Consider the following 14694-nt stretch of genomic DNA (forward strand, 5'->3'; position numbering starts at 1 on the left):
ATAAAGGACAAATACCCTGCAGAGTTTTAGGTGTAATTCACTTTGGTAAATGGTTTATTATAGAACTAGAATACCTAACTGGATCACTGCCAGCATTCTCTCACTTGATACTGATTGATAATATACAGGTAGACTACCCTTTATCCGAAAACCTCGGGACCAGCCGTGTTTCGGTTTTCGGAAAATTTCGGATTTCAGAAGGTATTTTATAAGACTGGGAAATTTGTCGGGGGTGGGGGTCGGCGGGGGGGGTCGGCGGGGGGTCGGGGGTGGGGGTCGGCGGGGGTCGGGGTCGTGCGCACGACTTACGCTGAACGAAAAAACTTTCAGTTTTCAGAGGATTTCGGTTTTCGGAAGTGCGGATAAAGGATACACTATCCCTTATCCGAAAGGGTGGGGGTCGGGGGTCGGGGGGGGAGAAAATAATATCGGACAGGCCGCTGCAGCTATCGGACGGGCCACTGTATTGTTGGGTTCACTCTCCCGGTACCTCCTTCACACTGCCCGGCTCAGCCTGCAATCTCCTACCCAGGAGGGAACTCAGTGACCCTCTGCCCTGCTCAGCGTAAGTCGTGCGCCACTCTGGTCATGTCGTGCGCACGACTTACGCTGAACGAAAAAACTTTCGGTTTTTAGAGGGTTTCGGTTTTCGGAAGTTCGGATAAAGGATAGTCTACCTGTACTGGCGTACAAATTGGTAAACCCCTCAAAAAAGGCATCTATCTACCCTGCCTGAAGCTTATAGAAAGGGCCCGGGGTGATATAAAACACATGCAAAGTACAATGGCCACAGGAATGAATCCAGTTGCCTAACGGCACTGGCAGGGGCTGGGCAGCAGGTCAAGTATTTGGCCACTCAGCTGGGAAACGGTTTATTTGTTGGAACTAGGAGAAGGGCGAAACATAATAAAGAGACAAATAAAGAAGCTGAGAAAGATGTAGGCTTCAAAAGTCTGTGGGCAGAGCTCCAACAGATTGGTATTCATGTTCCAACTTCGCAATCTGAGCCATGCTGTCAGGACATGTGGAAGGACAGATGCTTCCCAACAGGGAGGAAGAGAAACTCAAGAGGATGAGGCTCTCCCTGTAGCTCACACACAGCTCCACACAGCCACCTCTGGAGCAGCATTGGTAGAGACCTGGCGAGCTTTCTGGTGCGGCCTATTGAGACCTAAAGGAAAATATATTCAAAATAAGGTAAAAACACTAGCAATTATTCTCAGGAAAACTAGCAACTGTTCAAATATTTACATTTATAAATTGTTAAATGGAATAAAACTACTTTTAGAAGTAAAGCAAAGTCGTTATGAAGGAAGATTACTGTCAGTCAGGGCATCAAACCGTCCCACCTGATATATGGCTACAAAGGGTCTGTGGGGAGTAGGAATAATTTGTTCTTGGGATGTGGGCGTCGCTGGCAAGGCCAGCATTTATTGCCCATCCCTAATTGCCCTTAATATGGGGAATGGTACAGCAAGGTATTCTTTTCTGAGCTTGGACAGAGTACAGGGAGCGTTACTGCTGCAGTCTGTGACACTCCTGTGTGGCTTGCTAGGCTACTTTACAGGGCAGTTAAGAGTCATATAGGCTAGACCAGGTAAGGATGGCTAAAGGACATTAGTGAACCAGATGGGTTTCATGGTCACCATTACTGACACTAGCTTTTTATTCCAGATTTATTTAATTAACTGAATTCCCAGCTGCCGTGGTGGGATTATGAACTCACATCTCCGGATCATTAAGCCCAGGCCTCTGGATTACTAGTCCAGTAACATAACCACCATGCTGTCATTCCCGTACATAATACAAGGCAGCAGAAGCTAGTGTTTTCTGATGCTGCCATTTAAACTATTGTTAATGAATCAGTCTAGAACTGGCAAAATTCAGTACAGGTATGGCGGGCAAATATTTGACGGGATTGAAAGGCAAAACCACAAGACTGTAAAGTGAACTTCTTAACTGCTGCGGTACCAAGCAATAAAACTATGAGATACATTCTGAGAACTTATACCTGAGAGTTTGGCTGAGTGTCTTCTATTTCTTCTGATCGACCTCTTTCAGGACTCCAGGCCCCCGTCTGCTGAAACATTTTTTGAGCTCGGTCTGTGACCCAAGATTGACTCTCCTTCATAATCCCATCTTGCGCACTTTGGGGCAGAGAAATCGTGCATTTAATAAGGACACTGGTATACACAAAGATTCAATACTAAGCAGAACATCTTAGACATCATCTACCCTACGACATATTAAAGGAAGACGTGGCTCAGGCCTTCGAGCAGCAGTAATTTGCCCTTCCAGTAATGCTGGAACCTGGGCGGGGATGGGATTCAAGTGTGATTTAAAGAGGTCTGACCGAGGCTTCCCAAGGTAACCACTGGCGTCCGGTGCCCACACCCTTCTAAAATGTGCAGGATCCCCTCATTCACAGAATATGCATCTGGGCAATGATTCATTTCCCTTTATTCTTGTGGATTCATCAAGGTGTGGGATGTCAGTGCCGAGCACGGCAACATTTTCTTACTTATTTTGTGTCCGATATCAGTACACGCACTCATGCCACGTATATAATTGGTTAGATACAGGGTAACGCTCCCTGTACTCCGCCCAAGCTCAGAGAAGAATGCCTTGCTGCATCATTCCCCATATGTCATCTCGGAGTTAGACCGGCCATGAAATACTGACCAGTGTTAAATCATAGCCAGCTTTATTACAGAGAATTAGAATTACGTAGAACATACGGCACAGGACAGGCCATTCGGCCCAACTGGTCTGTGCTGGTATTTATACCCCACACCAGTCTCCTCCCATTCCATCAGCCTTTCAGCGTATCTTTCTAGTCCCTTTTCTCTCATGTACTCGTCTAGTTTCCTTTTGAAAGCATCTAAGCTATTTGCCTCAACCACTTTCTGTGGTAGCGAGTTCCATATGTTGTTTTAACAGTTTATAGATAAGTTCATGACTTTGTTTTATTTTTTTAAGTGCTATGATGAGTGGTATCCATATAAATATATACGTAGGGTAGGTGAGGAACAGAGATGGGGGATGTAGCTCTGAGCTGACAATCTCATTCACGGCCATACAGATTGCTACTGTATGAAATGGAAACATTTCCACCCATGAGGGTATGAGATGCCTTTCTAACGTTCAAATTAACACACATTACTGGGGCCAACGGGGAGCTTTACTTTGCACTTGGGTATTCTATACATCTGACCTGGGAGTGCTTGATAAGAACATAAGAAATAGGAGCAGGAGTCGGCCATTTGGCCCCTCGAGCCTGCTCCACCATTCAATAAGATCATGTCTGATCTTTTACCTCAACTCCACTTTCCTGCACTATCCCCATATCCCTCGATTCCCTTAATATTCAAAAAATTATCGATCTCTGTCTTGAATATACTCAACGACTGAGCCTCCACAGCCCTCTGGGGTAGAGAATTCCAAAGATTCACCACCCTCTGAGTGAAGAAATTTCTCCTCATCTCAGTCTTAAATGGCCGACCCCTTATTCTGAGGCTGTGACCCCTGATTCTAGACTCTCCAGCCAGGGGAAACATCCTCCCAGCATCTACCCAGTCAAGCCCTGTAAGAATTTTGTATGTTTCAATGAGATCACCTCTCATTCTTCTAAACTCTAGAGAATATAGACCTTGATGCTGACTCTGGATGCCAAAAGTGGAAATAGTATCCTATTTCCCATCACTAACATTTTCACCTTGAGGAACAAAAACAAATGAAAACAAGGTCTTAAATGTCCAGATTTAAAAAAAAACCTGAGCAAGAATATTCACCTAAAATAAACTTGGCTTGCACCAAACCATCGAAGAGTCTTGGGCTATTTTTAAATTCTCTATACGAGGCCAAGCTGTCAATCAAGACCGTATAGTCCTCAGAGATGACATCACATTGCCCCCCCTGGATTGAGCTGACCTTCCTTCTCCACCGCCTCTCCTCCGAGGGACTACCCTTGTGTGGTGCATCTCCTACCCGTCCTCAACATGGTCACCTCCACAGTTCCTCACAGACCCATCATTTGCCCCCTCTTCTGCCTAATTTTCATGCTGCCCATCAGTGATATAAATCTGTAGGCATGGATTGTATGCCACCTCGGTATTCTGTCTGATCCAGAACTGAATTCAAACTCCATATCCTATTCATCAACTAGATTGCTTACTTCCACCTCTTCCCTTACTTATCTCCACTACTGACAACCCTTATCTATTTATTTGTCGCTTCCAGATTTGATTTCTCCTAGACTCTCCTTCCTGGCTCCTGGCCTCCAGCATCTATAAGCATCAAACTGACCAAAACTACACCACCCACATGCTGTCCTGCATCACCTCCCACTCACCCATCACCCCATCCTCACTGACCTAAAATGGCCCCCTATCTCCTAAAGCACCAAATTCAATATCCTTGTCCTCAACTATATACCCTGCCATGGCCTGCTTTACCTCTGTAACCTTCTTCAGCCTTCCAGCCCCTCTCACACCCTCTAGTCCTTTGTCTTTCTTTGTATCTCCCCCCCACCCCCCGCCCCGCCACCCCCCCCCAGTCCCTCAGCTCCACTATTAGTGGCCGAGGCTTCAGCTGTCTCTCCCCCTTCCCTGGATTCTATGTAAATCCAATTCACAGCAGTCGTGCAGACAACTCTTTGCTATGGAACGTGCTATGCTGTGAGGTATGTTATGACTGCCAGCTGGAGCCTAGATATTCGTGGAAAAACATGTGTTCAGATGGCATTCCTCAGTCCATTATTTTAACCGTTGATTTGAAACGGGTTAATGCCTTTGTTAAAACAGAGGACAGTGGCAAATTCCCCACTGGTGTGCTGCTGAGCCGCATAAATTGATCCCCTTATATTTATTAATGACTTAGATGATGGGATAGGAAGCCACATATCCAAATTTGCCGATGACACAAAGATAGGCAGCATTGGAAGCAGTGTAGATGAAAGCATAAAATTACAAAGGGATATCGATAGATTAAGTGAATGGGCAAAACTGTGGCAAATGGATTTCAATGTAGGCAAATGTGAGGTCATCCACTTTGGACCTAAAAAGAATAGAACAGGGGACTTTCTAAATGGCGAAAAGCTAAAAACAGTGGAGGTCCAAAGAGACTTGGGGGTCCAGGTACATAGATCATTAAAATGTCATGAACAGGTACAGAAAATAATCAAAAAGGCTGATGGAATGCTGGCCTTTATATCTGAGGACTAGAATACAAGGGGGTAGAAGTTATGCTGCAGCTGTACAAAACCCTGGTTAGACCACACCTGGAGCACTGTGAGCAGTTCTGGGCACCACACCTTAGGAAGGATATACTGGCCTTGGAGGGAGTGCAGCGTAGGTTTACCAGAATGATACCCGGACTCCAAGGGTTAAATTACGAGGCGTGATTACACAAATTAGGGTTGTATTCCCTGGAATTTAGAAGGTTAAGGGGTGATCTGATTGAAGTTTTCAGGATATTAAGGGGAACAGATAGGGTAGATGGAGAGAAACTATTTCTGCAAGTTGGGGAGTCTAGGACTAGGGGACATAGTCTAAAAATTAGAGCCAGACCTTTCAGGAGTGAAATTAGGAAACACTTCTACACACAAAGGGTGGTAGAAGTTTAGAACTCTACCGCAAACGGCAATTGATGCTGGATCAATTGTTAATTTTAAATCGGAGATTGATAGCTTTTTGTTAACCAAAGGTATTAAGGGATATGGGCCAAAGACGGGTATATGGAGTTAGGTGACAGATCAGCCATGATCTCACTGAATGGCTCGAGGGGCTGAATGGCCTACTCCTGTTCCTACGTTCCCAACTAGTACTCTGTAAACTGATCTCAACCAGGCAAGGGTTACAGGGTAACTTTATCTTCCTTAGTACAGGAGACACAATTGTAATGCTACCACATCACTGAAAAAATCACAAGCTAGGGAATGACTTGAGATCTTCCTGACCTGTATGGTTCATTATCATACCAGCTGGTACATTTTCCTATTATGGCCTTATGGCAGTAAATAGTCTGAGCAGAAAATGTATTTAATATATAATTAATCCTATTAAGGCGTAAGGGGATTTGTAATATACAGCAGCTTAGAGTGAACATATTTTACTCCACCAGTCAACTCATCTCAGAGAGACTGAGTCAGAGAATGTTGGTCAGTAAGTGCCACTTATTGGTTGAATATGGTGCAAAGGAGTTCTATTTACAACCCTCTGAGTGAAGAAATTCCTCCTCATCTCAGTCTTAAATGGCTGACCCCTTATCCTGAGACTATGCCCCCTAGTTCTAGACTCTCCAGCCAGGGGAAGCAGCCTCTCAGCATCTACCCTGTCAATTCCTCTCAGAATCTTGTATGTTTCAATGAGATCACCTCTCATTCTTCTAAACTCCAGAGAGTATCGGCCCAATCTACACAATCTCTCCTCACAGGACAACCCTCTCATCCCAGGGATCAATCTGGTGAACCTTCTGAATCTACAAAACAAAATGTCGAGTGGACAATATCCACTGCCATTTTGACTGAGATTCAGAGATCAGACAGATCCATATAGCTAACCGTCTGATTGGATATTTAGAATTTCAATGGAAAGGTTAAACTGTTGGGCACAAATGATTCTTAAGAAGCTGTTTGCAGCACGACACCGGCAGATATGCATGTTCTAAAACACTGGAACAGATGGACTGTCATCTGTAGTGACATGGCCACAGTGCAAGCATATTACTGGGCATGTGTAGAAACTAATATGACATCACTATTAAGGAATTATGTCATCAATGTCTTAATGTTTATTACTGTTAGCAGCTAGTGAGTGACAGCATTTTGTTTGATCAATCCTGTAAGAAAGAATATAGCTCTACCCTCACACACAGAAAAATACTGTGAATCACAATGGTGTTTGTCCAGCAAAGTCATTCACTGCATTCTAAAGTTAACACATTAGTAAACCAACCAATTGTTGGATTGAATACACAACAAATTTGGGGACAAAAAAAGAAAGTGGAGAGAATGTGGAACACGGTACCACAGGGAGAGGTTGCGGTGAATAGTATAGATGCATTTAAGGGGAAGCTAGTTATACATATGAGGGGAAAATGGCCGAATGGCCTGTTTCTATGCTGTGCATTCTATGTAATTGTTTAGTAGCATTCATTCCAGCTAATCCAATGAGAACATTTAGAAATGTTGATCGAATGGGGTCCAACATCACCAACACATAAAATTGGATTCTCAAGCCCAACTAGGAATCGAACAGTAATCACAGTCTGAACTAGGAGACAAGTACCACTCCCAATCCCAACTATCAGACCTGGGTACAATTCAGTCCTGACTGATGCTTAAAATGTAGCTTTCTCCTAAGGGAGTCAACTTCACTAGTCTCAATGGGGAAACCCTATTGAGGAGTGTAGGACTGAAAGGTAGGGTGAAGATCCTTTCACACAATGCTCAGTGTGTCTCCCAGTGGTTCATGTCATTGGAGATTGGTGTCAGACAATCCCATCCTCCCGACTCTTGAGAACAGTTTAGATCCAGTGGGGTGAGGTGGGAGAAAGAAAAAAAGTGAAGGAATAAATGACAGATATAAACTTTAAAAAATAAATGGGCCCGGAATTTGCGGTCAGAGGCATACCTCCGGAGTACGCTGCCGACCCAATAAAAAAAAAATCCGCACCTACCATCAGGCTCCCGGGCTTCGGCGACTTTGGGTACTGGGCCTGCGGGCGTACGCCTGCATAAAGGCCCACGGATCCCAGGGACGCAGGCAGTTCGGAAGCATCCCTGGGATCACGTGGGTGCTTTTACCAGGTGTAAGGGTTTCGTGGGCATTTGCTGGGCAGTAGTTGGGCAAATAGCCCAACTCTGCGTTAGCGAAAGTGATTTTTGGGCCGGTGCGAACCTTGACAGATCCCAATGGCATACGACAGCTGTCGTGTGCTGTCACCGTCATCGGGAGCACAAAGTCTGGGCCATGTACTGTACTTTATATGTTACAAGTGATTGACAGTAAACCAGTGTATTTTTTGCACAATTATTCTGAAAGGTTTTTTGTTGACGGTTTTGAGCTTCGTCCACTGTCCCATTGGCAGCTTTATTCTACACCGTGATCCCTCGGACATGTTTATGTCTACGGATTGAGCTACATTAAGACATAATTCATTGACATTGGGACTTACAGGCCATCCCCAGAGAGGAGCTGCGGGTCTGGTAAGGCGTTCTGCCCCGGATCCACCTCATGCGTGGGCGATGGTGGCTCCATGCGCTGAAACAGTAATGGCGTTCGATTCTGTGTGAGATATAACATGGCCTAGGGCTGGCATCAGACAAGACTTATGGAAATGAAGATACAAGATTCAGAATGTTGATGCCAAGAAGAGATTCATTTATTTTCCCCGTCACTCCTGATTCTGGGGAAAAGGGGGGTCATTTAACACAGTAGCTCCGCAAGGACCAAGCTGTACTCCTGATATCACAAATAGCAGTAAACGTGACCTTTGGTATTGCAGTTATAAATATAGTACCACAGCAAGGAATCAGGAAACAGATTGTATTCAGTCGCAATATTTTCAAAATACATTAGAAAACTATAGTTTTTATTTAAAATTTTGGTCCAAAAATCCTAGTTTAGTCAACTTAGCAGGGTGAACCCTTTTTTTCATTATTCATTCATGGGATGTGGGCGTCGCTGGCAAGGCCAGCATTTATTGCCCATCCCAAATTGCCCCAGAGAAGGTGGTGGTGAGCCGCCTTCTTGAATAAGTGGAATGCTAGGCCATTTCAGTTAAGAGTCAACTACAGGAAACTTTCTGGTATCCGGCACTGACGGGACCGAGTTGGTACCGTCCCATCAAAACTGCCGTATAAACCAGCGCTAATGTTAAAACATACGGAGCTTCTCAGCTCCGTATGAAACAACAAACCCTGTTGCTTAGCAGCAGCTTCAAAACAGTCGGCCGCAGCTTAAAAGCGTCTCTGTAGCTAAGCAACAGCTTCAGCTAGACGCTTGGGAGCCACGACTAGAAAAAAAAAGCAACGAGCAGTAAAAAAAACTTATAGGAAATGGCTCTTGAATTTTGCCGGTAGATAGAGCTTTCCGGACATTTAACCTCCGGTTAAACGAAAGTTTCCTGTACATTGTTGTGGGTCTGGAGTCACATATAGGCCCAGACCAGGCAAGGACGGCAGGTTTCCTTCTGCTAAAGGACACTAGTGAACCAGATGGGTTTATACAACAATCCAGTAGTCACCATTACTGATACTAGTTATTTTATTCCAGATTTATTTAATTAATTGAATTTAAATTCCCCAGCTGCCCTGGGATTTGAACTCATGTCTCCAGATCATTAGTAACATAACTACAATGCTGCCATACCCCATGAGGCGATAGGGGTGTTACAACTGGTCCCTGTATGTCCTGGGCTAGGGAAGGAAGGAAAAAATCTGACAGGATTCTCACTAATCATTATCCAGTGGCTCCTTCTGCAAAGCGTGGCTGTGTGAATCTCAGTGGCGACAGCATCAGGCTCAGTAGTGAACAGTTGAATAGCCTGCTGGCACTCACTTGTTTGCTTCACAAATGGAAAAAGGGGCAAGTGGACAAGGTTACCAGAGGATGCTCGTGGAATCATGCCCTAGTATGATTCACTGCCCTCAGGAAATACAGAGAAAAAAAATATCTGATCATGATCCGGCAATTTCTAAATTTGCTCATAACCTATTTCCCCGCAGGATTCAACGTACAGGTTATGGAAATGAACCTGTCTCACCAGGTGAGATCACATAAGCCGCAACGAACCTCAGGAAAATGTTCAGGTGATAGGGTGAAGTATCAGCCAGGAGCAAGTCATTGGGTCGGGCCTGTTTTGCTTCCAGTCTTGTCATATTGTCACAGGGAGGAATTGAATAGAGGTCAGACACTTTTTCGGCGAGAGTGAAGGACATTCTGGGTCACTCCTGCAAATCTCTAATAAGCTATTTTCAGAGACTTAGTAGCAGGCATTGAATGACATTCCCGGTCATGGATGCCACATGGCAGAGGGAGACCAAGGAAAAATGTATCCGAAGAAGAACGTGTCTCCTCCTTGAAAAAATCAGCCACCGTAATAATCTTTAAAAAATTTTACATCCCAAGGAAAAAAGCTGCCAAGGCTTCTTTGGCAGCACCTCACAAACCCGTGACCTCTACCACCTAGAAGGACAAGGGCAGCAGGCGCATGGGAACACCACCACCTCCAAGTTCCCCTCCAAGTCACACACCATCCTGACTTGGAAATATATCAGCCGTTCCTTCATCGACGCTAAGTCAAAATCCTGGAACTCCCTCCCTAACAGCACTGTGGGAGCACCTTCACCACACGGACTGCAGCGGTTCAAGGAGGTAGCTCACCACCACCTTCTCAAGGGCAACTAGGGATGGGCAATAAATGCTGGCCTTGCCAGTGACGCCCAGATCCCATGAACGAATAATACATTTTCACACAGTGTTCCCATTCTCATTTGGAGGAGGAAGAGGCAGTAACTACTGGCCACACTGTTAACATTCAGAGTCACTCCCCTCTTCCCAACAGCCCAATCTTGCACACTTCCGAGCAGGTGGTTTCAGAGTAACATTGGCAGTGGGCCATTGGCAGGTCACCCACCCACTGGCTCAGGATTTAGGAACGCCAAGCAAAAGGGAAAATGGGATAAAATCTGACACCCGTAAACCCTGCATTTCTGGGGTTTTCCTACTGGCCTTAGATGGTGAGAGGCTCCCCATATATCTTAACTAAAACTAGACTTTCATGAGATTTAATTTTTTTCCAATTTGTCTTTGCACAATTTCACATCCTGCTTAAAGATCCAGTGTTGAATGACCCTCCTGAGTAAATGAACATCATCAGAACCAAAAGCATTCATCAAAAAAAAAATCATGCAGATAATTAGCATCCTTTTGGTGTTCTGAAGGCAAGATGCAGAAATGAAATCCGGGGTAAACCTTTCTCCACCATTTTGGAACACATTTAGAGACAGGATCCTTTTTTATTGACCTGTGTAGGTTGGGAAAAGCAAAGAGAATCTACAAACTTTTCCATTGTTGTCAATGTGGCAGAACACGGCTTGCCGTCAAAGGGGCCTCTCTCCTCCAAAGTCCCTTCAGCAATCTGCAAATGGTAACCGGTGATGGCATCGACAGCCTGCACAAACACATCTCCAAAAGAGGGACAACTTAGATCAGCAGTTCACAGTGACTTATTTTTTTCCCTTGAACAGTCCACTCCGAAACAACAGCTTTATTTGAAGGGAATTGTTTGGCAACCTCAAAACAATTTCAATCTTTTACAAACCATTTCTTCTTTTCCCTCTCAGGTTAGAATCTGCCTCAAACATTGTCAGGAGTGGGTCACAATGAACCGACCATCATACTTGCCTCTCCAGCCTTCCAACATTTTGGGACACAGGAGACGTCTTTCACTGGGATTTGTCAAAACAAATGGTACACAGGGAGAGACTTTAAACAGTATTTGTTAAACTGGTCCTCCTCTTCCCTAGTTTTCTCTCCTGTTCTGCTGAAGGCACTCACTCATGCCAGGGGGTCCCAGCAGGCCACTGGTAGCTTGCCCATTCTTCATGTCTGAGCCCAGGAAGTGTATCAGCAGGCTTTTTTGACCACAGGAGCGCTCCAGCCAACCTTGATCCCGTTCTTACCAAATTCCTGCACATGAGATCTTTTCAACAGCAATCACTGGATAGCGATTGGGGGGGGGAGGGGTGGACTGACTGATTTTTCCCATCCATTACTTAGGGGCGCTGGAGTTAATGGCAGCACATCAAAACTGCTCAGCAAAGGTGGGAGCTTCCTGTTGCGGATGCCTCAATAGCACGCTGGCTGGTATGTTTAATCTCTGAGCCATTACATTTTATTGAAACTGTTTTTTCGAAACCCAAATATACTGTACAACATGGTGGAGAATAGTTACACAAGGGATATCAAATTGTGGATATACCCCACCCACATAGAACAGAAGTCACAATGTTCTCCCTTACTGTGGGAATTCCCATGGTTGGCGAATATTTTAAGGAGTTCTGGAAGTCGCTTTACCACATTCACTCAACTAATCATTAGCAAAACCATAAGCAATACTGTATATGCTTTTGTATTCTGGTAACCTCTGGGTGAGTTAAAGTGTTTATAACCAACCTAGGTCTGTTAATCCATTTACACCTCATGGCTCTTAGTTTATATAAAAAGGAAATATAGTGGGTTCCAAACTCTAATTTGCTTTGGCTTCAGACTGACATACAACTTGATGTGGGCTTCACTTCGTTTTGCAAATGTCTAACTTGCCTCTTGTCACCCCAAACGACTTGCAGCCAGGACTTTCATTTTGCTGTGATTATTTTTTTATCAGGTCTATTGCCAATATAATCACCCCATGGAATGAGTGGTCATAGCAAAGAGTTTTTCCTCTTCCTCTAAGTGTGTTTGGCCTTGTACTGTTTTCTGGAACTTGCTTTACTTTCGATAATGCCCACTGCAGTTCACAGCAAGGACTTGATACAGATTAACATCCCCCCACACACTCAGTTAATTCACACTCAGTAACTCTGCATCATGAGATAGTATGCATCGTTACAATGCAGGGATTCAGGTTAATTCTCCAATCCAGTTCTTTGGGCCTCTGTTTGTTATACCTTTCTCGCAGTGGTTTAGAGCTGGTGTACTTCAGTCAAAGAAGTAGATGTCAACCAGCTGTGATCTGAGTTAGTGGTTCCCAACTGAGGTAGCAATGCAGGAAAGGGTGGTTGGGGGGGGGGGGGTTGTTACTGTAATTGACCTCAACCCCCCTGGTAAAGGAGGGCAAAATCAGCTAGGCTTCCTGATTCTATGTTAGGATGTCTGGTAAGGAATGGTCAGGCTTGGCTGTGATTCCTTCCACAGCCAAATTACCTGCCTAGGCGCACACACAAAAGGCCACTTAGCTGAGTCAGTGGAGGGCACCCAGCACCTGTGGTACAATGGCCCAGCAAGAGCCAATGGGGGAAAAATTCAGTTGGTTTGCGCCTCCCATTAGCGCGGCAATGTTTGCACCGCTCGCGAAATTAACTAGACATTTTGCGGCGGCGCTAAACACTACCGCCACGATCTCCGGCAGATCGTGATGTCAGTCGAGTGTGCAGCGCCCCAGACCAGATATTGAGTGGCGCCCCCTGCCTTACCGCCTGCCGCTAGCAACGACAAGTTGAGGGGAGCGTTTTGCAGTCAGGAAGGGACTGGGGGAGCACTATTTAAAGGCGACCGCTTCCTGCCTTTTTTTGTTGGTGACATTTTTGCACCACGCATTCTGAGAGAGAGAGAGAGAAACTTCTGGAGAGATTCAACGCTGTGTGAAGGAGTTTTGGGTACTGAGCAGCACTTTGCAGGTTCATTTTGATTTGCCCTTCCTTGTATCGAATTAGAAGAGACTGTGGGGGCTGCATTCTGAGCTCTTTCCCTCGGCCTCTCCATTGTTCTTTCCAGCAGATTTGATGTACAGGTCTCTCCAGGCCGAGATTCAAGGCTGCAATGACCTGGATGTGGATGGAGAGCAAGATCGACCCTCCCCTTTAAGAACTGGCCGGCGCCAGTGTGTCTGTGTTCCATTGCTGACTGACATCACATGAGCTTCGCCAGCGCTCTGAGGTAGCGCCTCGCTCCTCGGCCTTTGTGCCTTAAGACAGGTATGAAGCGCCTGATTTAGCGCTCAAATCACCTCCAGGGGTGATAAAAGCCAAGTTTGCTGTCGGAGGCGATAATTAGCGCCAGGCGCTAAACTTTGCGCACGGCCGATAATCACGCCCCAAACGGGGCGATACTGAATTTTTTCCCCAATGTCTTCAGGATGGGAGTGGGGAGAGGAGGGGGGAGAGGAAATAAACTGATTGACGCATGAGGGACAGGACTTAACCCCCTGACCTAAACAATGTCACATTGTTCAAAACAGGTTTAAGAAAGAATGGCAAAGATCACTGTTTTAAAATTAGATTTATTAAAACAATTGATTATAGTCAGGGTCTCTAGTTTGTGGTGACTGAATTCTAGGATTTTAACTGCTGTTCCTTCTGTCCTGACGTGTGCTTTACGGACTGTCTTATATTTTATTTTAAGGCAGGTAGCTACTAAAGTACTATTAAGTACACCTTGTGGTGTGGAACTAAGCTGTAACGTCCAAGGAAGACCCCGTGTTTGACCCTGTTCTGTGCTGTTAGTTGATCTGAGCAGGGACACGAGTGGGTTCGCTACAATTGGCCTCAGAGACGCTAGGTTGGATGGGGATATAAAGACAGTGTCACCGTCCGCTGCTGCTGGAAAGTGCGCGTGCGAAGAAAGGATTAGGCTCGGCTGTGTCTCCTCTGATGGGTAGACAACCTGCCAACACTTACTGCACAGGCTCTCTCATGAAGAATGCCAACTTGGACAGAGGACAACCAACAAAGCATCTTAAGGAAAGAAAGGAAGAGGCAAGCACTAAGATAAAAGCAGAATCCAGTTTAAATGATAGAGTGAGTGCAGGTTGCATTTCCCTTGGTTGGTCTGGCATTCATAAGCTAGAACCTTTTCCCTGCAAACCATCTGGACGAGTGGTTTAATACTTTCTTTGTTAAGCACTAGTGAATCTCCTGTGAGGTTGCTCATGATAAGTCAGAGGGTACCCAGTTTTATAAAGACGGAAGCA

General features: G+C 45.2%; 1 protein-coding gene across 1 annotated transcript in view; it reads right to left on the minus strand.

Moving 5' to 3' along the window:
* The window catches only part of LOC147097756 (voltage-dependent P/Q-type calcium channel subunit alpha-1A-like), a 728667-nt gene that overhangs the window by 60880 nt on the left and 653093 nt on the right, over positions 1 to 14694 (minus strand). The window contains exons 43-44 of the mRNA XM_085971842.1: positions 8176 to 8285; positions 2012 to 2147 (exon numbers count right to left, since the gene is read on the minus strand). Of these exons, the coding sequence (XP_085827968.1) occupies positions 2012 to 2147; positions 8176 to 8285 (246 nt within the window). The remainder of the gene's footprint in view (positions 1 to 2011; positions 2148 to 8175; positions 8286 to 14694) is intronic.

Source organism: Somniosus microcephalus, chromosome 31 (assembly GCF_052327205.1).
Source record: "Somniosus microcephalus isolate GS21.2 chromosome 31, FLI_Smic_1.0, whole genome shotgun sequence".
NCBI lineage: Eukaryota > Metazoa > Chordata > Chondrichthyes > Squaliformes > Somniosidae > Somniosus > Somniosus microcephalus.